This window comes from Corvus moneduloides, chromosome 3, assembly GCF_009650955.1.
Source record: "Corvus moneduloides isolate bCorMon1 chromosome 3, bCorMon1.pri, whole genome shotgun sequence".
NCBI classification, from domain to species: Eukaryota; Metazoa; Chordata; class Aves; order Passeriformes; family Corvidae; genus Corvus; species Corvus moneduloides.
The window spans coordinates 1,714,239-1,741,912 of NC_045478.1; the positions used below are offsets into that span (position 1 = coordinate 1,714,239).

General features: G+C 58.7%; 1 protein-coding gene and 2 long non-coding RNA genes across 6 annotated transcripts; 2 read left to right on the forward strand and 1 right to left on the reverse strand.

The window, feature by feature from the left end:
• Positions 1–830: 830 nt before the first annotated feature.
• On the reverse strand, positions 831–2,274 carry LOC116441822. Its single transcript, XR_004239249.1, has 2 exons — positions 2,187–2,274; positions 831–1,272 (listed from the first exon to the last, which is right to left on the reverse strand). It is a non-coding gene; the product is annotated as an uncharacterized LOC116441822 (long non-coding RNA).
• ZNF395 (zinc finger protein 395) lies at positions 2,106–18,559 on the forward strand. Of its 4 annotated transcripts, XM_032104154.1 has the most exons (9): positions 2,106–3,202; positions 4,393–4,550; positions 4,778–4,893; positions 9,205–9,413; positions 10,823–10,917; positions 12,989–13,247; positions 14,884–14,976; positions 18,023–18,126; positions 18,228–18,439. In XM_032104154.1, exons 1-9 carry the CDS (start codon positions 2,720–2,722, stop codon positions 18,337–18,339), a joined length of 1,629 nt encoding a protein of 542 aa, XP_031960045.1. In that variant the 5' UTR covers positions 2,106–2,719; the 3' UTR covers positions 18,340–18,439. The 4 variants fall into 4 exon arrangements, with proteins under 4 accessions (XP_031960045.1, XP_031960044.1, XP_031960047.1 ...); XM_032104153.1 differs by lacking the exon at positions 10,823–10,917 and having other exon boundaries at positions 18,228–18,559; XM_032104156.1 differs by lacking the exon at positions 14,884–14,976.
• A 5,215-nt stretch (positions 18,560–23,774) lies between these two features.
• Positions 23,775–26,483, forward strand: LOC116441823. Its single transcript, XR_004239250.1, has 2 exons — positions 23,775–24,131; positions 26,307–26,483. It is a non-coding gene; the product is annotated as an uncharacterized LOC116441823 (long non-coding RNA).
• The last annotated feature ends 1,191 nt before the right edge of the window (positions 26,484–27,674 follow it).

Consider the following 27,674-nt stretch of genomic DNA (forward strand, 5'->3'; position numbering starts at 1 on the left):
GGGGGGGGGGGGAAAAAAAAATAATAAAAAAAAGCCGCGCGCGCGGGAGCGGCGGTTCCCGCCCGGCCGCGGCTCCGCCCCGCCCCGCCCGGCCCGGCGGGGCTCCAGCCGGGAACGGGGACGGGCGCTCCAAAACAGCCAGCGCCGGGCGGCAAGCCGTGCCGGAGGTAAGCGGGAACCCAGCCGGGACACCCCCGAACCCCGCCGGGGCTGGGCAGCAGCCGGCTCTGCCTTTCCGCCGCTCCCGGGGCGCGCAGCCCCCTTCCCCGCGTCCTCCGTGGGGCCTGCCCGGTGTCCGTGCTGCCCGCGGCATTCCCACCGCTGCCCGGCGTCCCCCTTCCCCAATCCCAGCCCCTGCCACCCCCCTCCCGCCGGCTGTGCCCGCACTCACCGGCTGCCGGTGCCCCCCAATCCCGCTCCGTGCCCACCCCCCCTCGCTGTCCGTATCCACCCCACCCGTGCCCCCCCATCCCGCTCCGTGTCCCGCCCCTCGGTTCGCTCGGTCCCTGTGTCCCCCTCCCTCCCTCCGTGTCCCCCGCCCCGCGCACACGTGCCCTGCCCGGTGCCGCCCTCCGCGGCAGGCCCGGGCACACTCCTCCTCCTCCTCCTCCTCCTCCTCCTCCTCCTCCTCCTTCTCCTCCTCCTCCTCCTCCTCCCGTGCCTCCGGCGCTGCCGCCTTCCCCACGTGCCCCGCGGCCGGGAACACGCACAATCCATGGATCCGTGGATCCGTGCCGCTGCCGGCACCGCTCCCAGAAAGCGCCCGACTCCCTCCCTTTCCTTCCTGGCTGCCCTCGCCGGCTCCACAAACGGGGTTTTTTTTTTGGGGGGGGGGGGGGGCTGGAATGCGTCCTCCACAAGTGTTTCCCTCTGGGATAATTCCCCGCTTGGAGCGGCCTGGTGGTTGGCGCGGGTGAAGCCTTTCCCCACAGTGACACGTCCAGGGGCGCAATCCAGGCGGAATTAGGAGGAAACTCTGGGAAGCGCCTGTTTTGTGGGCTTTGGGTCTCGCTCGGTTCAGCTTTGGGGTCGGAGCCTTTATTAAAAAGAGCCCGAACTCGGCGAAGCGCTCCCTGCGGAGACCTCCTGTTGCCCGTGGTTTGCAAAGGGATCCGGGGTATTTTTGGGATAAGGAGAGAGAGGATTTCTGGAAACCGTGGGCTGGGAGACAGGAAAAGTTTGGGCTCTGTCACAGCCTGGCCGTGGTGGTTCGGGTCCTTGATCCGTGGCGGGACTGAGGCTGGATTTCAGGGGCTATTCCAGCATTTTTCCCTAAAAAAAACGGGGAAAACGGCGCGTGCTTGCCCAGCACCACGGCTGCAGGAGCTGCCTTCTTCCCAAAAAAACCACCCCGGAGCTGGGATGAGCTCCGGGAATCATTCCCCGCTTCTCCCTGGAACCAACCATTCCTCGTTTTCCGCGCGCGCCCTTTCCCAAACCTCCGCCGGCGGCCGGGCTCGAGGGCTGACGTTCTTGGAAAAGCGCCGGCCAAAAATGCACGCCCGGCATCGGAGCAAGGAATAATTTGGGATCCGCGCCGGCTCTGACCCCTGCGGCGCGTGATTGGGAACAGCTGGGAGGGCTCCCGCTCCTCTCCTCGCTTTGTGGGGTTTTTTTTTTGGGGGGGGGGGGGGACACGGGCGGGAACAGGGATTTCTTGGCACGGCCGTGTCCCCCTCGGCTCCGGAATGGGATCCGGCGTTCAAAGGTCTGCTGGAAGCAGATGCGATCCCAGAAATTGGCTTCGGGAAGGGTTTTCCTTCCCCCTCTCCCGTTTTCTCTCTCTCTCTCTCTCTCTGCTCCTTCCCGCTCCCTCCGCGGGCCGGAGGGGGAAGGCGAGGGAAGGGAAAACGAAACCCCGAAGGAAATGAGAAGCAGCTTCGGCGCTGCCCCGCTGGCCGCCGGCCAGGAGGGGTTTGGAGGCGGCGTGAGCAGCCTCGGCGCCGTTTTCCCCTCTTGCCGAGATCCCCCAGTCGGGATCTCAAATCCTGGGATCCTCCAAGGCGGGAAGGAGCGCGGTCAGCAGGGCTGGGGAGGCTTCGGTGCGGGCTTTGAGGCGAACCGCCGTGTCCACCCCCCCACCCCGTCCCCGCCAAGCCCTTCTCGGGGGATCTCCAGAAAACAGGAAAAAACCCCTTGGAAAAACAACCCCAGCGGGCTCAGGAACATCCCAGAGAATTCCTCACCTGGCAAGGTGAGCGGGAAGCGGCCGGGAGAGCGGCTCCGCTTTGATCCCGCTCCAGAGGGAAGGAGCCGAGGGCGGTGGTGGCGATGTGCCCGTGGCGATGTCCCCTGTCCCGCCTCTCTCCGAGCGCCCCCGTCCCCTTCCTCCTCCTCCTCCTCCTCCTCCTCCTCCTCCTCCTCCTCCTCCTCCTCCTGCCCCGTCCTTTGCGGCTCCTCCGAGCTGTTAATGTTCTACCCGGGCCCGGCGGGATTCGGGGCAGGACGGTTATCCATAAAACCGCTCGTAAATCCTGGATGGCCTTGGGAGCGCGATGGATGCGGCTCCGAGGAGCTCTGGGCAGCTCCCCTGGCTTTCTTTGGGAATTCCTTCTCGCCCGACACGCCTGGAGGGGCAAAAATAGTTCCAGTTTTGGGATAAAAATGCTCAAAAAAAATTCCCAAAGGAATCAGGAGGAAGCTCCTGTTTTGTTGGCTGCGGGGGCTCGGAGAGACCTCTCCCAGAATCCGGAGAGCTCCTGAAAATGGGAGCGTTGGGATGCAGCTGAGGAGGGGCTGGGAATTCCAGGATTGCCCCGGGAACGAGGTCTGGAGGTCAAGGCTGAGGAGCACCAGGGTGGGACGGCTGGGAAGGGCCGTGGCGCCCTTGGGGAATGTCGCCGGTGGCTCGTGGGCTCCGAGCGCTGACGGCTTTTCCTTTGGGCTGGCTCATCCCGATTTATCCCGGAGAGCTCCAGAGCCGTTCCCAAAGATGAGCTGCGGGGTGGCGTTGCTGTCCCCGTGCCGGCTCCCGGTGCCATCCCGGTGTCTCCGCAGCGTCTCCGCCATGGCCACCGTGCTGTCGCGGCGCCTCGGGAAGCGCTCCCTGCTCGGCACCCGCGTCGCCGCTCCCGACGGGATCCTGGCGGCTTCCCAGATTCCCGCCCCACACGAGGACGGATCCTGCTCCCGGGCGCTGGAGGAGAGCGGCCGAGCCCCCGCGTTCCCGAATCCCGGCCTCCGGCAGCTCCGCGGGCAGCAGGTACCTGCTTGGGTGGTGGGGTGTGCTCCAAGGGTGGAGGAATTCCTGGGATTCTCCTGAATTCCTGGGGATCCCGTGGGTTTGGATCACGCCGAACTCAGGCAGAGGTCCGTTTCCTCTGGAAATATCCCGAATCCCGGCCAAAAGCGGGATCTTCTCCGGAAAAAAAGAGCACGGACGCGGCGCGGGTGGCTCTCGAGGTTTCCCTCCGTCGTGCTGAGGACGATGGTTTGGGAGCGTCACCGGATTCCCAGTGGAATTCCCTGCCACGGACTCCTCCCGTGTCTCCGTATCCCGCATTGAAATCCCGAGGATGGAGCTGCCCCGGGAGCTGCGGATCGGGGGGCCGTGGTGCCCTGAGGGAGCTCCCCCAGCCCCTCTGGATTCGCCGTTCCCGTGTCCCGGAATCCCGACCGAGGCTCGGGAGAGCCCTGGGACAGGGAACAGCATTCCCAAATCCCGGCTGCTTCCCTGCGAAGCCTTTTCCGCGCAGAGCTGGGGCGATGAAGTGTGAAACGTTCCCTGCTCGTTTTTCCGCCTCTTCCCGGTTTTTGTTGCCCACCGGACACTGAGGGTTGTTTCATTCCACGCGGGAGCATTTTTCCAGCTGCTGGGAATGGCACTGAAACAGGGATGGGGTGTCCTCCCCTCCCAGCACAGCCGGAGGAGATCCCAGCTCCTCGCGCTCCGTGGAAAAGCCCCGATCCCGGTTTTCGGGAAGGCTTGATCCTTGTGCCGATTCCCCGGATCCCAGATCCCGCAATTCCCCGGAGGGACGTTCCCGGTGCTGCGAATATCCAGGGGATATTTTTCCATGGATGGGAATAGGCTCGGGGTGGTGCTGATGGAAAAGCGCCCATTCCGGAGGGATTTGGGAATCTGGGAAGGAGCAGATTCCCGAAAGGAAGGGTGCCTGGAGGAGCTGGGTGTGGGCGATCCCTGGGAACAAACCCAGAACAGCCAAATCCATCGGGGAAAAGTCCAGCCGAAATCCCAACTCTTGGAGGCTCGGGAAATTCGGGATTGCTGGGGCTGGGAAGAGCAGATTTTTTTTTTTGGGGGGATGAACCCTGGCCGCTCCTTAGGAATCCAAACTCCAAACCCTCCAGGACAGGAGGGAAAACGAGGATGAGGGATCCCGATCCCGTGGGATCCAGAACCTCATCCCAAACTTCTCCTGCCCTTCCCAGGTCCTCCTCACCGCCCTGGATGAGCCGAGCCAGGGATTCCCGGCGTGCTGGAGGGTGCCGGACGCGCTCCAGCCTCCGTCCCTGCCCGATTCCATGAATCCCGGCCCCTCCGAGGCGCTCCAGAGATCCGTGTCCAGCAGCATCGACGTTCCCAAGAGGTTGGCGCCTTTTCCAGGCGGCGATTCCAGGGATATCCCCGCCTTCCCGGGGATTATCCGCAGGGGCGCTTCCGGTCAGGACCGCGGGGATCTCGGATGCGTTTTCCCTTCCCACCCTGGAAGGGCGGCGGTGGAGGGGGGGGCGAACATCCACGGGGGGTTTCTCCGGGTGGTTCCTCCGCTTTTTCCATGGGAATTCCCGATGTTTTCTCCCTCTGCCGGAGCAGGAAAGCCGACGCGGCGGTGGAGATGGACGAGATGGTGGCGGCCATGGTGCTGACGAGCCTCTCGTGCAGCCCCGCGGTGCGGAGCCCTCCCGGCGGCGACGGCGGCGGCCTCCCCCGTGAGTGTCCTTCCGAGGGAATCCCACATTCCCGGGAGCCGGGAATGCGCCGCTCCCGTTGGCGGAGGGAATGTGGGGAGGGTCAGGGAGCGGCAGCGGGGTTGTCCGGTCCCGGAATGGCTGAGGGTGGGAAAAGCCTCCGGGATCGAGCATTCCCGGCGTTTCCGGGTGCCCCAGTGCCGCTTCCACAGGGATCTTCGATCCCTCCGGGAATGGGGATTCCAAACCTCCCCGGGCAGCCTTTGGAGGGCTGGAAAAATCCTTTCCAGGCGGGAATTGTCCTCAAAATCCAACCTGAGCCTCCCCTGGAATAACTTGGGGCCGTTCCCTCTTTTCCCGGGAGAGATCCCGATCCCACCTGGCTGCTCAGGGAATTCCAGAGGGGGAAAATTCCCTCTGGAACCTCCTTTTCTCCAGACTGAGCCCCTTTCCCAGCTCCAAACCTTTCCCAGTTTTCCTTCCTGGAGCGTTCCATGGTGACACAAATCCAGGAGCCGGCACTCGGCCTTGGGGACCTTCACACCATCGCCCTCATCCCATGGATCCAGCCCTTCCCGATGATCCCGATCCCTCCGGCATTCCCACATCCCACCCACCTCATCCCATGGATCCAGCCCTTCCCAATCCCGATCCCGATCCCGATCCTGATCCCTCTGGCATTCCCTCATCCCATGGATCCAGCCCTTCCCGATGATCCCGATCCCTCCGGCATTCCCACATCCCACCCACCTCATCCCATAGATCCAGCCCTTCCTGATGATCCCGATCCCTCCGGCATTCCCACATCCCTCCCACCTCGGAGTCACCTCCAAGCTGACTCCGGGTTCCTCAATCACAGCAGAGTGGGAATGGCAGGAATGGGAATGGCAGGAGTGGGAATGGCAGGAGTGGGAATGGCAGGAGAGGGAATGGAAGGAGAGGGAATGGCAGGAGTGGGAATGGCAGGAATGGGAATGGCAGGAATGGGAATGGCAGGAGTGGGAATGGCAGGAGTGGGAATGGCAGGAATGGGAATGGCAGGAATGGGATTTGTGTCCCTGAGGAGCTGGAGGAGCTCGGGAAGGGCTCCTGGCTGAATCCCGGAATTCCCGAGGTTGGAAAAGCCCTCCGAGGTCATCGAGTCCCACGTTGTCCCCAGCTCCGAGTGCCACATCCAGGAATTCCTTGGACACTCCGGGGATGGGGACTCCCCCTTCCACTGCCTGACCCGCCTCTCCAGGCGGGAATTGTTCCCAAAATCCAACCTGAGCCTCCCCTGGAACAACTTGGGGCCGTTCCCTCTTTTCCTGGGAGGAATCCCGATCCCACCTGGCTCCTGTCAGGGAATTCCAGATCCGTGTCCCCAAGTGCCACATCCACAGGGATTTTCGATCCCTCTGGGAATGGGGACTCCAAACCTTTCCCTAGGGAGCCTTTGGAGGGCTGGAACACCCTTTCCAGGCAGGAATTATTCCCGAAATCCAACCATCCACGGCCATCCCGGGGCAGGGGGCGATTCCCGGTCATTCCTTTTTTTAGCGGCGGCCTCATTCCCGAGGAGTCAGAGGTTCCCGGGATGGATAAAAATAACCCCGGGAGCCGTGGGAATTCCATCCCGTGCCACTGGGAACGGCACAAACGGGATAAGCCACGGATAACCGGGCGGAAAAGCAGCGTAGACAGGGAGTGGCATCGAATTCTCGGGATAACGGTTGGGATTTGTTGGAATTCCCCAAAATTCCAAGCAAGCCTGGGTTTCAGAGGAAAGAAGAGGGGGAAAAAAATGGGAGCGAGGAGGGGGGAGGGTGGATTTGATTCCCGATCCCTTGGGAAAAGCTCAAGGATTCCCAGATTTTTTCGCCCCCTGCGGGTTTTTCCTGCTGGAATTCTGGGATTTAGCTGGGATGGGATCCGGGTGTTTCCAGGGAGCCTCTGGCTCTGCTCCGCTCATCCCGAGCTTTTTATATCCGAAGGGAAGGGACTTAGGGAAGAAAGATGAAGAAAAGGAGGAAAAGCGGAAAAGGGAGGGAAGGGGAGGGAAGAGGTGGAGAGAAAAGGGGAGGAAAAGGAGGAGAGGGGAGGGAAAGGCAGGAGAAGGGGAGGGAAGAGGAGGAAAAATGAGGAAAACGGGAGGAAAAGGGAGGAAAGAAGAGGGAAGGGGAGGAAAAGGGAAGAAGGGGCAGGAAAAGGAAGAAGAAAGGAAGGCAAAGGAAGAAGGGAAGGGATTTAGGGAAGGGATTTAGGGAAGAGAAGGGATTTAGGGAAGGGAAGGGATTTAGGGAAGGAAAGGGATTTAGGGAAGGGAAGGAAGGGCCTTGGCTGGGCTTTTAGGAGGATCCCTGTGGCTTTTCCAGCCTGGGGACCTGAGGATGGGATCGTCCCCGAGGTGACGGTGGCAGTGTCCCCATGTCCTCGTGTCCATTCCCCACACCCTGGGGACATTGTCCGGCTGTCCCCGAGGTGACGGTGGCAGTGTCCCCATGTCCCCGTGTCCCCTCCACACACCCTGGGGACATTGTCCGGCCGTCCCCGAGGTGACACCCCCGTGTCCCCATGTCCTCGTGTCCATTCCCCACACCCTGGGGACATTGTCCGGCCGTCCCCGAGGTGACGGTGGCAGTGTCCCCATGTCCTCGTGTCCATTCCCCACACCCTGGGGACATTGTCCGGCTGTCCCCGAGGTGACGGTGGCAGTGTCCCCATGTCCCCGTGTCCCCTCCACACACCCTGGGGACATTGTCCGGCCGTCCCCGAGGTGACGGTGGCAGTGTCCTCATGTCCTCGTGTCCATTCCCCACACCCTGGGGACATTGTCCGGCCGTCCCCGAGGTGACGGTGGCAGTGTCCCCATGTCCTCGTGTCCATTCCCCACACCCTGGGGACATTGTCCGGCTGTCCCCGAGGTGACGGTGGCAGTGTCCCCATGTCCCCGTGTCCCCTCCACACACCCTGGGGACATTGTCCGGCCATCCCCAAGGTGACGGTGGCAGTGTCCTCATGTCCTCGTGTCCATTCCCCACACCCTGGGGACATTGTCCGGCTGTCCCCGAGGTGACACCCCCGTGTCCCCATGTCCCCGTGTCCCCTCCCCACACCCTGGGGATGTTGTCCGGCCATCCCCAAGGTGACGGTGGCAGTGTCCTCATGTCCCCGTGTCCCCTCCACACACCCTGGGGACATTGTCCGGCCATCCCCGAGGTGACGGTGGCAGTGTCCCCATGTCCTCGTGTCCATTCCCCACACCCTGGGGACATTGTCCGGCCGTCCCCGAGGTGACGGTGGCAGTGTCCCCATGTCCTCGTGTCCATTCCCCACACCCTGGGGACATTGTCCGGCCGTCCCCGAGGTGACGGTGGCAGTGTCCTCATGTCCTCGTGTCCATTCCCCACACCCTGGGGACATTGTCCGGCCGTCCCCGAGGTGACGGTGGCAGTGTCCTCATGTCCTCGTGTCCATTCCCCACACCCTGGGGACATTGTCCGGCTGTCCCCGAGGTGACGGTGGCAGTGTCCTCATGTCCTCGTGTCCATTCCCCACACCCTGGGGACATTGTCCGGCCGTCCCCGAGGTGACGGTGGCAGTGTCCTCATGTCCTCGTGTCCATTCCCCACACCCTGGGGACATTGTCCGGCTGTCCCCGAGGTGACGGTGGCAGTGTCCTCATGTCCTCGTGTCCCCTCCCCACACCCTGGGGACATTGTCCGGCTGTCCCCGAGGTGACACCCCCGTGTCCCCATGTCCCCGTGTCCCCTCCCCACACCCTGGGGACATTGTCCGGCCGTCCCCGAGGTGACGGTGGCAGTGTCCTCATGTCCTCGTGTCCATTCCCCACACCCTGGGGACATTGTCCGGCCGTCCCCGAGGTGACGGTGGCAGTGTCCTCATGTCCTCGTGTCCATTCCCCACACCCTGGGGACATTGTCCGGCTGTCCCCGAGGTGACACCCCCGTGTCCCCATGTCCCCATGTCCCCTCCCCACACCCTGGGGACATTGTCCGGCTGTCCCCGAGGTGACAGTGGCAGTGTCCTCATGTCCTCGTGTCCATTCCCCACACCCTGGGGATGTTGTCCGGCCATCCCCAAGGTGACGGTGGCAGTGTCCTCATGTCCTCGTGTCCATTCCCCACACCCTGGGGACATTGTCCGGCTGTCCCCGAGGTGACACCCCCGTGTCCCCATGTCCCCGTGTCCCCTCCCCACACCCTGGGGACATTGTCCGGCTGTCCCCGAGGTGACACCCCCGTGTCCCCATGTCCCCGTGTCCCCTCCCCACACCCTGGGGACATTGTCCGGCTGTCCCCGAGGTGACACCCCCGTGTCCCCCGGGCGCAGCGCCGCGGGCCGCGTGCGAGGCGTGGAAGGAGAGCGGGGACGTGTCGGACAGCGGCAGCAGCAGCAGCGGCCGCGGCAGCGCCGGCAGCGCCGCCCCGTCCCCGCCGCGGCCCTCGGGCACCGCCCGCAGCTCGCCCGCGGCCGACGACGGCTTCGACACCGACTGCGAGCCCTTCCCGAGGGACGAGCCGGCTCCGCGCAGGAGGAAGGTGGGAATGCGGGAAGGAAGGAATGAACGCGGGGAAGAGGGAATGAACGCGGGAAGGGACGAACGCGGGAAGGAATGTGGGAAGGAACGCGGGAATGAGGGAATGAACGCGGGAATGAATGAGGGAAGGAATGAATGTGGGAATGAAGGAATGCGGGAATGAGGGAATGAAGGCGGGAGGGAACGTGGGAAGGAAGGAACGCAGGAATGAACGAGGGAATGAGGGAAGGAATGAAGGCGGGAAGGAACGAGGGAATGAAGGAACACGGGAGTGAAGGAACATGGGAAGGAATGTGTGAAGGAATGAGCATGGGAAGGAACGCGGGAACATGGGAAGGAAAGCGGGAATGAAGGAAGGAATGTGGGAATGAGGGAAGGAAAGCGGGAATGAATGCGGGAAGGAAGGAACGTGGGAATGAGGGAAGGAATGTGGGAAGGAACAAACACGGGAAGGGGCGCGGGAATGAAGGGAGGCGGGAATAATGGATGAATGAGTGCAGGAATGAAGGAAGGAATGTGGGAATGAAGGAAGGAATATGGGAATGAAGGCGGGAATGAATGAATGAGCACGGGAGTGAGGGAATGGACGCGGGAATGAGGGAATGGATGCGGGAAGGAATGAATGGACGTGGGAATGAGGGAACGAAGGCGGGAATGAGGGAACGAGGGCGGGAATGAGGGAACGAAGGCGGGAATGAGGGAACGAAGGCGGGAATGAGGGAACGAAGGCGGGAATGAGGGAACGAGGGCGGGAATGAGGGAACGAAGGCGGGAATGAGGGAACGAAGGCGGGAATGAGGGAACGAAGGCGGGAGTGAGGGAAGGAACGTGGGAAGGGATGAATACACGTGGGAAGGGACGAAGGCAGGAAGGGATGGACGAAGGCGGGAATGAGGGAATGCATGCAGGAAGGAATGAATGAAGGAAGGCGGGAATGAGGGAACGCACGCGGGAAGGAATGAATGAACGAAGGCGGGAATGAGGGAACGCACGCGGGAAGGAATGAATGAACGAAGGCGGGAATGAGGGAACGCACGCGGGAAGGAATGAATGAACGAAGGCGGGAATGAGGGAACGCACGCGGGAAGGAATGAATGAAGAAGTGTGGGAATGAGGGAACGCACGCGGGAAGGAATGAATGAAGAAGCGCGGGAATGAGGGAACGCACGCGGGAAGGAATGAATGAAGAAGTGTGGGAATGCGGGAACGCACGCGGGAAGGAATGAATGAACGAAGGCGGGAATGAGGGAATGAAGGCCCGCGGGAAGGAGGGAATGAAGGCCCGCGGGAAGGAGGGAATGAAGGCCCGCGGGAAGGAGGGAATGAAGGCCCGCGGGAAGGAGGGAACGGGCGCAGGCCGCGGGAGGGTTCGGCGGTGCCGGGCGCGGGTGACGCGGGCGTCCCCCGCAGAACTCGGTGGTGTTCAAGTGCCTGTGGCCCGGCTGCGGCAAAGAGCTGCGCTCCGTGGTGGGCATCAAGCGCCACGTCCGCACGCGGCACCTGCGGTAAGGCCCGGCCCCTCCGGAATTCCCGGGATTTCCCCTTCCTGAGCCCCGAATCCGTGGGATTTATGCCACCAGGAATTCCCGGGATTTCCCTTTCCTGAGCCCCGAATCCGTGGGATTTATCCCTCCGGAATTCCCGGGATTTCCCCTTCCCAAGCCCCGAATCCATGGGATTTATCCCTCTGGAATTCCCGGGATCTCCCCTTCCCGAGCCCCAAATCCATTGGATTTATCCCTCCAAATTCCTGGGATTTCCCCTTCCTGACCCCCGAATCCATGGGATTTATGCCTCCGGAATTCCCGAGATTTCCCCTTCCTGAGCACCTGATCCACGGGAGGCATCCCCTTGGAATTCCTGGGATTTCCCCTTCCTGCCCCCCAAATCCATTGGATTCTTCCCTCCCGAATTCCCAAGATTTTCCCTTCCCGAGGGAAGTGGGATCTGTGGGGTGGGAATGGGATCTGTGGGGTGGGAATGGGATGTATGGAGCTGGGATCTATGGGTCAGTCTATGGGGCTGGGAATGGGATCTATGGGGTGGCAATGGGATCTGTGGGTCAGTCTGTGGGGCCGGGAATGGGATCTATGGGGTTGGGATCCATGGGTCAGTCTGTGGGGCTGGGAATGGGATCTGTGGGGTTGGGATCTATGGGCCAGTCTGTGGGAATGGGATCCGTGGGTCAGTCTGTGGGGTTGGGAATGGGAGCTATGGGGTTGGGATCTATGGGTCGGTCTGTGGGGCTGGGAATGGGATCCCTGGGTCAGTCTGTGGGGCTGGGAATGGGATCTATGGGGTGGCGATGGGATCTGTGGGTCAGTCTGTGGGAATGGGATCTATGGGTCAGTCTGTGGGGCTGGGATCCATGGGTCAGTCTGTGGGGCTGGGATCTATGGGTCAGCCTGTGGGGCTGGCAGTGGGATCTATGGGGTTGGGATCCCTGGGTCAGTCTGTGGGGCTGGGAATGGGATCTATGGGGTTGGGATCTGTGGGTCAGTCTGTGGGGCTGGCAGTGGGATCTATGGGGTTGGGATCTGTGGGTCAGCCTGTGGGGCTGGCAGTGGGATCTATGGGGTTGGGATCTGTGGGTCAGCCTGTGGGGCTGGGATCTATGGGTCAGTCTGTGGGAATGGGATCTATGGGTCAGTCTGTGGGGCTGGGATCCATGGGTCAGCCTGTGGGGCTGGGATCTATGGGTCAGTCTGTGGGAATGGGATCTATGGGTCAGTCTGTGGGAATGGGATCTATGGGTCAGTCTGTGGGGCTGGGATCTGTGGGTCAGTCTGTGGGGCTGGGATCTATGGGTCAGCCTGTGGGGCTGGGATCTATGGGTCAGCCTGTGGGGCTGGGATCCATGGGTCAGTCTGTGGGAATGGGATCTATGGGTCAGTCTGTGGGGCTGGGATCTGTGGGTCAGTCTGTGGGAATGGGATCTATGGGTCAGTCTGTGGGGCTGGGATCTGTGGGTCAGTCTGTGGGGCTGGGATCTATGGGTCAGCCTGTGGGGCTGGGATCTATGGGTCAGTCTGTGGGAATGGGATCTATGGGTCAGTCTGTGGGGCTGGGATCTATGGGTCAGTCTGTGGGAATGGGATCTATGGGTCAGTCTGTGGGGCTGGCAGTGGGATCTATGGGGTTGGGATCTGTGGGTCAGCCTGTGGGGCTGGGATCTATGGGTCAGTCTGTGGGAATGGGATCTATGGGTCAGTCTGTGGGGCTGGGATCCATGGGTCAGCCTGTGGGGCTGGGATCTATGGGTCAGTCTGTGGGAATGGGATCTATGGGTCAGTCTGTGGGAATGGGATCCATGGGTCAGCCTGTGGGGCTGGCAATGGGATCTCTGGGGTGGCGATGGGATCTGTGGGGCCAATCTATGGGGCACGGCATTCCCAGCGCTCCATACTCCAGCATTCCTGGGCCAGGGGGATTTCCTTGCTTTCCTCGGGAGCGGGGACAGGGACAGTGGGGAGGACAAAACCCCTGTCCCAGACTGGCGGGGCCGGGGCCCCCCTCGTCCCCTCTGTCCCCGATGGCGACAGGGCCCCCCTCGTCACCGCTGTCCCCTCCCCGCAGGGACGGTCCCGACTCGGAGCACCGCAAGCAGGAGGAGGATTTTTACTACACCGAGGTGCAGCTCAAGGAGGAGCCGCCCGCCGAGGTGCCCGCGGCCAGCCCCGGGGCCAGCGCCGGTGCCACCAGCCCCGCGTCCTGCTCCGCCCCCATCGCCATCCGCCCGGCGCTGGCCCCGCCGGAGCCCGGCCCGTGCCCGCCCGCCCTGAGCCACTCGGCGCCCGGCTCCTTCTGGCACATCCAGGCCGACCACGCCTACCAGGTCAGCGGGGCCGGACGGCGGCGGCTGCGCCCGGGGCTGGCTCGGCCCTGGCCCTGGCCCCTGGCCCCTGGCACGGGGATTGGTGGCCCTGGCCCCTGGCCCTGGCCCCCAGTGTCCCCTGGCACAGGGAGTGGTGTCCCTGGCCCTGTCCCTTCCCCTGACCTCTGCCTGGCCCCTGGCACATGGAGCGGTGTCCCTGTCCCCTGGCCCTGTCCCTTCCCCTGACCTCTGCCTGGCCCCTGGCACATGGAGCGGTGTCCCTGTCCCCTGGCCCTGTCCCTGTCCCTTCCCCTGACCTCTGCCTGGCCCCTGGCACATGGAGCGGTGTCCCTGTCCCCTGGCCCTGTCCCTTCCCCTGGCCTCTGCCTGGCCCCTGGCACATGGAGCGGTGTCCCTGTCCCCTGTCCCTGTCCCTTCCCCTGGCCTCTGCCTGGCCCCTGGCCCTGTCCCCCGCCTGTCCCCTGGCTCAGGGATTGGTGTCCCTGTCCCTGTCCCCGGGATTTCTGTGCCTGTCCTGTGCCTGTCCCCTGGCTCAGGGATTTGTGTCCCCCGCCTGTCCCATGTCCCCCGCCTGTCCCATGTCCCCTGCCTGTCCCCCTGTCCCCTGCCTGTCTCCCAGCTGTCCCCTGTCCCCTGTCTCCTGCTTGTCCCCTGTCCCCCACCTGTCCCCTGTCACGGGGATTGGTGGCCCTGTCCCCTGGCTGTCCCCTAACCCTGTCCCCTGCCTGTCCCTGTCCCCCGTCCCTGTCCCCATCCCCTGTCCCCTGTCCCTGTCCCCTGTCCCCTATCCCTGTCCCTGTCCCTGTCCCCTGTCCCCTGTCCCCTGTCCCTGTCCCTGTCCCTGTCCCCTGTCCCCATCCCCTGTCCCTGTCCCCTGTCCCCTGTCCCTGTCCCCTGTCCCTGTCCCCGTCCCTATCCCTGTCCCTGTCCCTGTCCCCTGTCCCTGTCCCTGTCCCCTGTCCCTGTCCCTGTCCCCATCCCCTGTCCCTGTCCCCATCCCCTGTCCCCTGTCCCTGTCCCCTGTCCCTGTCCCCTGTCCCCTGTCCCTGTCCCTGTCCCTGTCCCCATCCCCTGTCCCTGTCCCTGTCCCCTGTCCCCATCCCCTGTCCCTGTCCCCTGTCCCCTGTCCCCTGTCCATGTCCCTGTCCCTGTCCCCTGTCCCCTGTCCCTGTCCCCATCCCCTGTCCCTGTCCCTGTCCCCTGTCCCTGTCCCCTGCCTGTCCCCCGGCTGTCCCCTGCCGGGCTGTGGCCCCACTCTCATTCCCGGCCCTGGAATGTGCCCCACCCCGCAGATCCCGGGGCCGGAATGCGGCCACTCCGGCTCCCGCCGATCTCCGCCACAGGAAATTTGGGAACACGGAGCACTGACCCCCCCCCACCCCCCCACCCCCACCCCGGGGCTGTTCCAGGGAATGCCACATCCCCGGGAATGGCGGTGACATCAGCAAAAAGCAGGAAAAATCTGCAACTGGGGGCAAAAGCACCAACACGGCCGGGATTTGGGGGGCAGGAGCAGAGGAGCCGCTGAGCCCCCACACTCCTCCCTCCGTGCGAGCAGCGGGAAAGGCTCCACGGGGATTCCCGTGGGAACGGGAGATTCCCAGGCCGGATCCTGACCCCTTTTCCTCCCTGCCAGGCGCTGCCCTCCATCCAAATCCCGGTGTCCCCCCACATCTTCACCAGCATCAGCTGGGCCGCCGCCACCTCCACCCTGCCGTCCCTGTCACCGGTGAGTGCCGCCCGCTCCCTGCCCTGCGCGGCCCGGCGTGAGCAGCGCCCGCTCCGCCTCCGCTTCGGCTCCTTTTCCCCTCCTTTTCCCCTCCTTTTCCCCTCCTTTTCTCCTCCTTTTCCCCTCCTTTTCCCCTCCTTTTCCCCTCCTTTTCCCCTCCTTTTCCCCTCCTTTTCCCCTCCTTTTCCCCTCCTTTTCCCCTCCTTTTCCCCTCCTTTTCCCCTCCTTTTCTCCTCCTTTTCCCCCTCCTTTTCCCCTCCTTTTCTCCTCCTTTTCCCCTCCTTTTCCCCTCTTTTTCCCCTCCTTTTCCCCCTCCTTTTCTCCTCCTTTTCCCCTCTTTTTCCCCTCCTTTTCCCCTCCTTTTCCCCTCCTTTTCCCTCCTTTTCCCCTCCTTTTCCCCTCCTTTTCCCCTCCTTTTCCCCTCCTTTTCCCCTCCTTTTCCCCCTCCTTTTCTCCTCCTTTCCCCTCCTTTTCTCCTCCTTTTCCCCCTCCTTTTCCCCTCCTTTTCCCCTCCTTTTCCCCTCCTTTTCTCCTCCTTTTCCCTCCTTTTCCCCTCTTTTTCCCCCTCCTTTTCCCCTCCTTTTCCCCTCCTTTTCTCCTCCTTTTACCCTCCTTTTCCCTTCCTTTTCCCCTCCTTTTCCCCTCTTTTTACCCCTCGTTTTCCCCTACTTTTCCCCTCCTTTTCCCCTCCTTTTCCCCTCCTTTTCTCCTCCTTTTCCCCTCCTTTCCCCCACCTTTTCCCCCCCTTTTCCCCTCCTTTCCCCCTCCTTTTCCCCTCCTTTTCCCCTCCTTTTCCCCCTCGTTTTCTCCTCCTTTTCCCCTCCTTTTCTCCTCCTTTTCCCCTCCTTTTCCCCTCCTTTTCCCCTCCTTTTCCCCTCCTTTCTCTCCTTTTCCCTCCTTTTCCCCTCTTTTTCCCCTCCTTTTCCCCCTCTTTTCTCCTCCTTTCCCCTCTTTTTCCCCTCCTTTTCCCCTCCTTTTCCCCTCCTTTTCCCCTCCTTTTCCCCTCCTTTTCCCCTCCTTTTCCCCTCCTTTTCCCCTCCTTTTCCCCTCCTTTTCCCCTCCTTTTCCCCCTCCTTTTCTCCTCCTTTTCCCCTCCTTTTCTCCTCCTTTTCCCCCTCCTTTTCCCCTCCTTTTCCCCTCCTTTTCCCCTCCTTTTCTCCTCCTTTTCCCCTCCTTTTCCCCTCTTTTTCCCCCTCCTTTTCCCCTCCTTTTCCCCTCCTTTTCTCCTCCTTTTCCCCTCCTTTTCCCCTCCTTTTCCCCTCCTTTTCCCCTCTTTTTCCCCTCCTTTTCCCCTCCTTTTCCCCTCCTTTTCTCCTCCTTTTCTCCTCCTTTTCCCCTCCTTTTCCCCTCCTTTTCCCCTCCTTTCCCCTCCTTTTCCCTCCTTCTCCCCCCCTTCCCCCTCCCTTTCCCCTCCTTGTCCCCTCCTTTTCCCCTCCTTTTCCCCTCCATTTACCCTAGTTTTTCACCTGATTTTACCCCTGCTTTTCCCCTCCTTTTCCCCCTCCTTTTCCCCTCCTTTCCCCCTCCTTTTCCCCTCCTTTTCCCCTCCTTTTCCCCTCCTTTTCCCCCTCCTTTTCCCCTCCTTTTCTCCTCCTTTTCCCCTCCTTTTCCCCCTCCTTTTCCCCCTCCTTTTCCCCCTCCTTTTCCCCCTCCTTTTCCCCCTCCTTTTCCCCCTCCTTTTCCCCTCCTTTTCCCCTCCTTTTCCCCTCCTTTTCCCCTCCTTTTCCCCTCCTTTTCCCCTCCTTTGCCCCTCCTTTTCCCCTCCTTTCCCCCTCCTTTTCCCCCTCCTTTTCCCGCTCATTTTCCCCTCCTATTCCCCTACTTTTCCCCTCCTTTTCCCCTCCTTTTCCCCCTCCTTTTCCCCTCCTTTTCCCCTCCTTTTCCCCTCCTTTTCCCCTCCTTTTCCCCTCCTTTTCCCCTCCTTTTCCCCTCCTTTTCCCCTCCTTTTCCCCTCCTTTTCCCCCTCCTTTTCCCCCTCCTTTTCCCCTCCTTTTCCCCTCCTTTTCCCCCTCCTTTTCCCCTCCTTTTCCCCTCCTTTTCCCCTCCTTTTCCCCTCCTTTTCCCCTCCTTTTCCCCTCCTTTTCCCCTCCTTTTCCCCTCCTTTCCCCCTCCTTTTCCCCCTCCTTTTCCCCTCCTTTTCCCCTCCTTTTCCCCTCCCTTCCCCTTTTCCCCCATTTGTCCCCTTTTCCCCATTTTCCTCCTTTTCCCCTCCTTTTCCCCTCCTTTTCCCCTCCTTTCCCCCTCCTTTTCCCCTCCTTTCCCCCTCCTTTCCCTCCTTTCCCTCCTTTTCCCCTCCTTTTCCCCTCCTTTTCCCCTCCTTTTCCCCTCCTTTTCCCCTCCTTTCCCCCCCCTTTCCCCCTCCTTTCCCCCTCCTTTTCCCCCTCCTTTTCCCCCTCCTTTTCCCCCTCCTTTTCCCCCTCCTTTTTCCCCTCCTTTTTCCCCTCCCTTTTTCCTCCTTTTTTCCTCCTTTTTTCCTCCTTTTTTCCTCCCTTTCCCCTTCCTTTTCCCCTCCTTTTCCCCTCCTTTTCCCCTCCTTTCCCCCCTCCTTCTCGTGCCTCCCTTTCCCCTCCCTTTCCCCTCCCTTTCCCCTGCCTTTCCCCTCCCTTTCCCCTCCCTTTCCCCTCCCTTTCCCCTCCCTTTCCCCTCCCTTTTCCCTCCCTTTTCCCTCCCTTTTCCCTCCCTTTTTCCTCCCTTTTCCCCTCCTTTTTTCTTCTCTTCTTTTCCTCCCTTTTTTCCTCCCTTTTTTCCTCCTTTTTTCCTCCCTGTCCCCTCCTTTTCTCCTCCTTTTCCCCCCTCATTTTTTCCCCCCTCACATTTTCCCGCCCTTTTCTTCCCGCCCTTTTCTTCCCGCCCTTTTCTTCCCGCCTTTTCTTCCCGCCCTTTTCTTCCCGCCCTCCTTTCTGAGGAAGCGCAGGGCTGGATGGAGCCCTCACAACCCCTCGCCTTGCCCCCCTTTGCCCCTTTCTTGCCCCCTTTGCCCCTTTTTTCCCCCCTTTTCCCCCTTTTTCCCCCTCTTTGTCCCCTTTTCACCCGCTCTGTCCCTCAGGTGAGGAGCCGCTCCCTGAGCCTCAGCGAGCCCCAGGCGCCGCCGCCGCTGCTCCAGCCCCAGCTGCTCGTGGCCTCCCCGCCCCGCGTCTCCCTCAGCACCAGGTGAGGATCCCGCCTCCCACAGCCCCGGAATCCACCTGAATCCACCCGACCCTTAAATCCAGGAGGGGAAAGAACGTCCTCCCTTCTCCCGTTCTTCCCAGGAAAGTCCGCGGCGAAGCCAAGAAATGCCGCAAGGTTTACGGCATCGAGCACCGGGATCAGTGGTGCACGGCCTGCCGCTGGAAAAAGGCCTGCCAGCGCTTCCTGGACTGAGACCCGCTCCCATCCTTCTCTCTTCCCACCTGGAATTCCCACGGGAATCCTGGAATTCCCACGAGAATCCGGGAATCCCTCACTGCTGCAAGCAGGGACCGTGGAGGTCCCTCCCGGCACAGCCCGGCGGCGCCTCCGGAGCTGCGTAAATCCCTCCTCCTGTACATTCTACACCCGGGGTGGCTTTATTTTATATACATAAAAAAACCCCTTTTTTCCACTTTTTTTTTCCTGTTTTTAAAACCCGAAGAACGATTCCCTGTGGGATCGGCGAAGGAGGAAGTCGCGTGCTCGTGGTTTGGGCTGCGTTGATGGCGATTTGGGGACCAAAGAGCTTCCTGAATTTCCCAGATCTGCTGGAAAATCCCCCCAAAACTGGGGCTGGGCTGAGGTTTCGGGGCAGCTTCCCCCGCCTTTGGCTGCCTAAAAAGTGCAAATCCTTCGTTTCCTTTAAGGAAAGGGTCGGAAACAATCGTAGCTTTAAAGAAGAGAAGGTTGGGATATCCCAGGAAAAGTCGGAGAGGGGTGTTTTTTTTGGGAGCAGGAGTTGGAAGTTCCTGTTCCCGCACCTGGAGGTGCCTCAGGCATCGTTTTGGGGGAGGCGACGGGGACAAAAAAAATCCCAACAATTTTAATCAGGGAAGTTTTTCGGGTAAAATGTTGGATTCCCCCCCCAGTTGGAGGCTTTGGGAGTTTGTTCAGCTCCATGAAAAATTCCCAACTTCCTTCCGAGGCAGGCAATTTGGGAATTTGGGGTTGAAGGGATGGTTCCAGGAGGAGGAGGAGGAGGAGTGGGAAAGGTTTCCCTTCGCATCCCGACGGGGCTCCAGTACGGAATCACGGCACGGTTGGGCTTGGAAGTGACCTTCAAAGGTCGCTCATCCCGACCTTTTTCCGTGGCTGGGAATATCGGGAATCCCGCGGGATCTGGTGGAGTTGGCTGAGCCGAGAGCAATCCTCAGATGCAGCCGGAGCCTGGCCTGGTTTTAGGGATTTTAAAGCATCAGAATTCCTGAAAAAAAAAAAGGGGAATCGAGCGCTCGGGAGAATCCAAAATTCCTCCGGGACAGCCGGGAGTTTTTAGGGGATGGGATGAAGGGATTCACCTCAGTATTCCCGGTTTTTTATGGATTTTTGGGATGGTTTCTGTTGTCAGCTGGGACCCGGAGCAGTTGATTCTCCCCCGCCCTGATCTTCTTCCCGCCTCGGATGCGAAATGCGGCCGCTGGAAAAGTTGGAGCACAAATTCCGTGGGCAAGGAGTTGCATCCCTGCGGGAATTTGGGCTCAAATCCTGCTGGGAAAAACAAAGGAGCTTTTCCTCATGGAATGAGGAGGGAAATCTTGGGAAAAGCTGGAGTTTTGTTGGAAAAACGACTTCATTTTAATATAAAACCAGCACTGGGTGAGCTCCAGCTTCTCCATGGGAAAACCTCGGGAATCTCAGCCGGGCTGTGGAATTTTTCCGCGGAATTTCCTGTGGAATTTCCCCTGGAATTCCCAGCCAGCGCCTCACTTTCGAAACCTTTCCAAAGCCGGGATTTCTCTTTCCCTCCCACCTCGTGCCTTTAGCCCCGTGCTTCAGAGATGGCGTTCCGTGTTTTTCACGGATCCGGCCTCGAAAATCAGGGAATCAACCCAAGGCCTTGGGATGCTCCTCATCCTTCCCAACCCTTCCCAGTGCTTGGGATGGCTGGAGGGAGCTCGGGAGCCCAAGGAAGAAGCCAAATTCTCTCTTTTTTAATCAAAATGCTCTTTTTAAAACGATGGAGATCCCTAAAAAAAGGAGGAAAAGTTGGGGCGTTGGAATGAGCGTCCTGGGATGAGTCAGTGCCTCCTTCTCCTCCTTTTCCCCCCCCTTTTTTCCACCTTTTTTCCTCCTTTTTTCCTCTTTTCCCTCCCTTTTCCCTCCCTTTCCCCCTCCTTTTTCCTTCTTTTTTCCTTCTTTTTTCCTCCTTTTTTCCTCCTTTTTTCCTTCTTTTTTCGCTCCTTTTTCCCTCCCTTTTCCCCCCTTCCCCCCCTTTTTTCCCTCTTTTCCCCCTTTTCCCCCCTTTTCCCCCTTTTTTCCCCCTTCCCCCCTTTTCCCCCCTTTTCTCCCTTTTCCCCCTTTTTCCCCCCTTTTCCCTCTCCTTTCCCCCCCTTTTCCCTCCTTTTCCCCTCTCCCTTTTTCTCCTTTTCTCCTCCCTTTTTTCCTCCTTCTCCTTTTTTCTTCCTTTCCCCCCCTTTTTTTCTTCCCTCTTTTTTTCCTCCTCCTTTTCCTCCCCTTTTCCCATTTTCTTCTCTCCTGGTTTTTTCCTCCCCTTTTTCTCCTCCTTTTTTTCCTCCTCCTTTTTTCCTGCTCCTTCTCCCTCCCTTCCCCCCCATTTTTTCCTTCCCCCCCCCTTTTCCCCCATTTTTCCCCTTTTCCCCATTTTCCCCCTTTTCCCCCATTTTTCCCCTTTTCCCCCATTTTCCTCCTTTTCCCCCATTTTTCCCCTTTTCCCCCTTTTCCCCCTTTTTTCCCCTTTTCCCCCATTTTTCCCCCTTTTTCCCCATTTTCCCCCTTTTTTCCCCTCCTTTTCCTCCTCCAGCAGCACAGAGCCCTTCCCTGCCTGCTGGGGATTCCCTGACATCCCAGCCTTTAATCCCAGCCTTTAATCCCAGCCTTTAATCCCAGGTTTAATCCCAGGTTTTGATCCCAGACTTTGCTCCCAGGCTTTAATCCCAGACTTTAATCCCAGATTTAATCCCAGTCTTTGCTCCCAGACTTTAGTGCCAGACTGTGATCCCAGACTTTAATCCCCGATTTAATCCGTGACTTTGACCCCAGACTTTAATCCCAGATTTAATCCCTGACTTTGACCCCAGACTTTAATCCCAGATTTTGCCCCCAGATTTAATCCCAGATTTTGCTCTCAGACTTTGGCCCCAGACTTTAATCCCAGACTTTGCTCCTGGATTTTAATCCCAGGCTTTAATCCCAGACTTTGATCCTAGATTTTAAACCCAGACTTTGATCCCAGATTTTAACCCTAGACTCTGCTCCCAGATTTTGCTCCTGGAGTTTAATCCCAGACTTCGACCCCAGGCTTTAATCCCAGGCTTTACTCCCAGGCTTTACTCCCAGACTTTGATCCCAGACTTTAATCCTGGATTTTAAACCCAGACTTTGACCCCAGATTTTAATCCCTGACTTTGATTTTAGACTTTAATCCCAGACCTTAATCCCAGATTTTGCTTCCAGATTTTAGACCCAGAGTTTACTCCCAGACTTTAATTCCAGGCTTCAATCCCAGCCTTTAATCCCAAGATTTAATCCCAGACTTTAATCCCGGATTTTAAACCCAGAATTTGCTCCCAGGCTTCCATCCCAGGCTTTAATCCCATCTTTAATCCCAGACTTTAATCCCGGATTTTAAACCCAGAGTTTGCTCCCAGCCTTTAATCCCAGACTTCCATCCCAGCCTTTAATCCCATCTTTAATCCCAGACTTTAATCCCGGATTTTAAACCCAGAGTTTGCTCCCAGCCTTTAATCCCAGGCTTCCATCCCAGCCTTTTATCCCATCTTTAATCCCAGACTTTAATCCCGGATTTTAAACCCAGAGTTTGCTCCCAGCCTTTAATCCCAGGCTTTAATCCCAGCTTTAATCCCAGGCTTTCCTCTTTTCCCTGGATCCCCGGCTCTATCCGCAGGAACCTCTCCCTTGCCCCCACTTCCTCCCTTCCCGGCCTCTCCCCCTCTCCAGGCGGGGATTTGGGGACATTTTTGGGATCCCGGGGAATTTTCCCGCCATCTCCCGCCTTTTCCTTCTCGCTCTTCCCAGAATTATTTTGATTATTCCCAAACCTCCAAAAAAAAAAGGGGGAAAACGGGGGGAAAAAGCCCCAGGAAAGGTGAAAACGCCGTTTTTGCAGCCGCCTCTGGAACGGGATTTTCCGGAGAAATCCAAGGAAAAGTTGGGGATCCCTTTGTGGCTCCGGGATTCCTTCGGGGTTCCTGTTCCGGGAGTGCTGGGGACGCTTCCGCCGCCGCCCGCCCTCATCCCAGGGGTGCTTTGCCGGATGGGCCGGCGCCTTTCCCTGCTTTTCCTGCTTTTTCCCCCTTTTTCCCCGTTTTTCCCCCTCTTTTCCTCCTTTTTTCCTCCTTTTTTCCTCCTTTTTTCCTCCTTTTTCCTCCTTTTTTCCTCTTTTTCCCCCCTTTTTCCCTCCTTTTTCCCCCCCTTTCCCCCCTTTTCCCCCCATTTCCCCCCTTTTTCCTCTTTTTTCCTTCTTTTCCCCCTTTTCCCCCTTTTTCCCACCTTTTCCCCCCTTTTCCTCCTTTTTCCCCATTTCCTGCTTTTTCCTGCTTTTCCTGCTTTTTTCCCCTCTTTTTCCTCCTTTTCCCCCTTTTTTCCCCTCTTTTTCCTCCTTTTCCCCCCTCCTTTTTCTCCTTTTCTCTCCTTTTTCTTCCTTTTTCCTGCTTTTCCTCCTTCCCCCCCTCTTTTTTCTCCTTTTCCCCTCCCTTTCACTCATTTTTCCCTCCATTTCCCCCCTTTTTTTCTCCTTTTTCCCTCATTTTCCTCCTTTTTTCCCTCTCCCTCCTTTTCCCCCTCCTTTTCCCCCACCTTTTTCCCCTCCTTTTTCCCCTCCTTTTCCCCTCCCTTTTTCCCTCCCTTCTTCCCCTTTCTTCCCCCTTTCCCCCCTTTCCCCCTCCTTTTCCCTCCTTTTTCTCCCTTTTCGCCCCTTTTCCCCTCCTTTTCCCCTCCTTTTCCCCTCCTTTTCGCCCCTTTCCCCCTCCTTTTCCCTCCTTTTTCTCCCTTTTCGCCCCTTTTCCCCTCCTTTTCCCCTCCTTTTCCCCTCCTTTTCCCCCCTCCTTTTCCCCTCCTTTTCCCCTCCTTTTCCCCTCCTTTTCCCCCTCCTTTTCCCCCCTCCTTTTCCCCTCCTTTCCCCCTCCTTTTCCCCTCCTTTTCCCCTCCTTTTCCCTTTTTGTCCCTTTTTCCCTCCTTTCCCCTCCTTTTTGCCCCTTTTTGCCCCCTTTCCCCCTCCCTTTCCCCTCCCTTTCCCCTCCTTTTCTCTCCCCCCTTTCCCCCCTTTTCCCCCCTTTTCCCCCCTTTCCCCTCTCTTTTCCCTCCCTCTTCTCCTCCTTTTCCCCTCCTCTTCCCCTCCTTTCCCCCTTCTTTTTCCTCCTTTTCTCTTTTTGCCCCTTTTCCCCTCCTTTTCCCCTCCCTTCCCCTCCCCAGTTTCCCTCCTTTCCTCCTTCTTCCCTCCTTTTCTCCTCCTTTCCCCTCCTTTCCCCTCCTTTTCTCCCTCTTCCCCCCCCGTTTTCCCCCCGTTTCCCATCCTTTTTCCCGTCCTTTCCCCCTCCTTTTTCCCCTCCTTTTTCCCCTCCTTTCCGCCTCCTTTTCCCCTCCTCTTTCCCGTCCTTTTCCCCTCCTTTTCCCCCCTTTTCCCCTCCTTTTCCCCCCTTTTCCCCTCCTCTTCCCCTCCTTTTCCCCTCCTTTTCTCCCCCTTTTCCCCCCGTTTTCCCCCCTTTTCCCCCTTTTCCCCCAGCGCATTCCCGGGATTCCGCTGTCCCCTCTCCTGTCCCCGCTAGGTCGCAGTGTCCGCCCGCCGCTGGCACCGCCGCTCCTCCCTCCCAGCGCCGCCTCCTTCCCGCGCTTGTTTTCCCAAAAAAACCACCCCAAATCCAGCAAGTTTTTAACCTGGGATCTCGGAATTATTTGGGATGGGAAAGAACTCCAGGATGGGCGAGTCGCACGTCGCTGATCCCGACTTTGTCACCGGCTCCGGGCTCTGAGTGCCGCGTCCAGGAATTCCTGGGATTCCTCCAGGGGTGAGGATTCCCAACATCCCTGGGCGGCTGGAAAACCCTTTCCAGGCAGGAATTATTCCCAAATCCAAGCGGAACTTCCCCTGGTGCAACCCACTCATCCCATCCCTGTTCCCTGCGAGAGATCCCGATCCCACCTGGCTGCTCAGGGAATTCCAGAGAGGGAAAATTCCCTCTGGAGCCTCCTTTTCTCCAGGCTGAGCCCCTTTCCCAGCTCCAAACCTTTCCCAGTTTTCCATCCTGGAGCGTTCCATGGTGACACAAATCCAGGAGCCGGCACTCGGCCTTGGGGACCTTCACACCATCGCCCTCATCCCATGGATCCAGCCCTTCCCAATCCCGATCCCTCCGGCATTCCCTCATCCCGCCCACCTCATCCCATGGATCCAGCCCTTCCCAATCCTGATCCCGATCCCGATCCTGATCCCTCTGGCATTCCCTCATCCCATGGATCCAGCCCTTCCCAATCCCGATCCCGATCCCTCCGGCATTCCCTCATCCCACCCACCTCATCCCATGGATCCAGCCCTTCCCGATGATCCCGATCCCTCTGGCATTCCCTCATCCCATGGATCCAGCCCTTCCCAATCCCGATCCCGATCCCGATCCTGATCCCTCTGGCATTCCCTCATCCCATGGATCCAGCCCTTCCCAATCCCGATCCTGATCCCTCCGGCATTCCCTCATCCCACCCACCTCATCCCATGGATCCAGCCCTTCCCAATCCTGATCCCGATCCCGATCCTGATCCCTCCGGCATTCCCTCATCCCATGGATCCAGCCCTTCCCAATGATCCCGATCCCTCCGGCATTCCCTCATCCCATGGATCCAGCCCTTCCCGATGATCCCGATCCCTCTGGCATTCCCTCATCCCATGGATCCAGCCCTTCCTGATGATCCCGATCCCTCCGGCATTCCTGCATCCCACCCACCTCATCCCATAGATCCAGCCCTTCCCGATGATCCCGATCCCTCCGGCATTCCCGCATCCCTCCCACCTCATCCCATGGATCCAGCCCTTCCCAATCCTGATCCCGATCCCTCTGGCATTCCCTCATCCCACCCACCTCATCCCATGGATCCAGCCCTTCCCGATGATCCTGATCCCTCTGGCATTCCCTCATCCCATGGATCCAGCCCTTCCCAATCCCGATCCCGATCCCTCCAGCATTCCCACATCCCACCCACCTCATCCCATGGATCCAGCCCTTCCCAATGATCCTGATCCCGATCCCGATCCCTCCGGCATTCCCGCATCCCACCCACCTCGGAGTCACCTCCACCCTCACTGAGGGTTCCTTGATCCCAGATCTTCCCTAGAAATCCCAAGTGGGAGCAGCTCTGATCCCACTGGTGACTGTCCCCATTCCCGATTATTCCCATCCAGCCCCGTTTAACCCAGGGAAAATCCCACCCCTCCAAGCCGGCTTCTCCAGGAGAATTCCAGTATCCCAAAAAATCCTGGAAGCTCCAGGGAGGGGTGAAAAGGCGCTGGATTGGCCTGGAGCCCTCCCCTCCACTCCAACGCGCCTTCGGATGCGAAAAAACCCCGGATAATTTGATAGAATTTTATTTTTTCATGGATGTGGAGGTGGAAAAGGAACTGGAAAAGGCGAGGGAAGAGGAGATGGAGCTGAAGGGGGATCCCAGGAGGGGAAAAACAGGGAAAAACCGGATTAAAAATTGCATCCCAGGAACACCAAACGGATGCAATTCCTACAATTCCCGCAGGGAGCTTGGGGACCTCGGATCCCACCTCGCCCCAATCCCAAAAAAATTCCCCTCCCACCAGTCCGAGGCTTCTCCCAATCAATTTTTTAATTGCCGACCGCTGTCCTGAAGAACCTGGGAATTCCCTTGGGATGGCTCCTCCTCACCCCCCGCCACCACGCGGGGCAGCGATGCCGCTCCCATCCCTAAATCCACGGCGATCCCAAATTTCCAGCTGCTGGGGAAAGCTGGAAAAAGCTATGGATGGATCCAGGTGGAAATTCCCGTTGTCTCCCTCAAACCCTAAAACCCCACTTTTTATCCCATTTCCCCGCTCCACCCACCCCTGGCTCCACCCCATTCCTCACCAACGGGATCGCCCTTCCCGCAGCTCTTCCGCGCCACGGCATTCCTGGATTTTATTTTTTTAAATACACCCCAAAATCTCCACTTTTTTTCTCCCCCAGCCCCGTAAATCCAAGGAATTCCCGTGGGATGGGACAGCGGGAAGCTGCTCACGCCCGAGTGACGGTGGCCAGTCGCAATCAGATCGTAGAAACAGTAAACTGATTTATTAATCCTTTTGCTATGTACAAGTTTAATGGAGAAATCTTTGTAGGAAACAATTAAAAACAACAACATTTCGGGATTATCCTGGAATTTTTTCCCTATTTTTTTTTTTTGTTTGTTTTTTGGGTGCTTTTTCCCAGCGGGATTCTCATCTTTTACGGTTTTTTGGTGGTTTTTTTTAAACAAAGGAAGGTGACGGCGGCGGCGCCGCGGGTGAGGCCGGGATAAACTTCGGGAATGGGGTGGGGGGTTTTTTTTGGGATGAAGCGGGAAGGAGGGAATCGGCCGGATTTGGATTGTCCTCCTGGGAATGATGTGGGGAAATCCCACATTTTCTGGGGTTGGGACGCGCCGGGAAGGCGCTGGCGGGTCGAGGTGCGGAGCAAAGGCGTCAGCCCCGGAGTGGTCACGAAATTCCAAGGAAAGCGCTCGGAAAAAGGGGGGAATGGCGGCAACAAAACGAAACAAAAGAGGGGGAATTGAAACGAAAATAAATGAGGATTTACGGAATTTTGGGGAGCTGGGCGGGAGTCGGGATGCGACCCTTGAAAGTTGGGAATGAATCCCACGGGAAGCCAAAATCCCATCTCCAGAGCTGGGAAAATCTGGGAGTTCGGGGTTGATTTTGCTGGACGCAAATCGGCCAAAAAAACCCCAAACCCCAAAACCAAAGCCCCGCCCCCACCTCCCGCCAAAAAAAAAAAAAAAAAAAAAAAACCCCAATTTTTTCCGGCAAAAATTCTGTTGTTTTTTGTTTTTCCTGTACTTTGCATCGATTTCCGCCCGTTCCGCGCGGATCCCTCCCTCCCTCCCGTCGGAATTCGCGCTCCCGTCGGAATTCGTCGGCTCCGGGGTTAAATGTGGCTTTAAGTGGGTGAAGAGCAAAGAGATTTCGGGTCTGAAGCGCTTTGGGGTCCGGCAGAGAGAGGATGGAGCGGCTGGGGCAGGAGCAGGGTTTAATTTTGCCTGTGCCGGGCGGAAGGTGCTGGGAAGCGGTGCCGGAACGCTACAAAAAAAATACAAAATAAAATCGGGAAAAAAAAAAAAAAAAAAAAAAAAAAAAAACCACAACCAAAAAAAATTAAAAAAAAAAAAAGGAATTAAAGAGGGGGGAAAAAAAAGGAAGAAAAAATAAAAAGAAGGAAAAAAACCAAAAAACAACAACAACAAAAAAAAAGCAGCTGCTGAGCCGAGAGCGGAGGGAGCGAGGGGTTCTCCCTCCCTGGGATTGGGATGGAGGAAATCCCGGGATTTAGGGAGGGGGG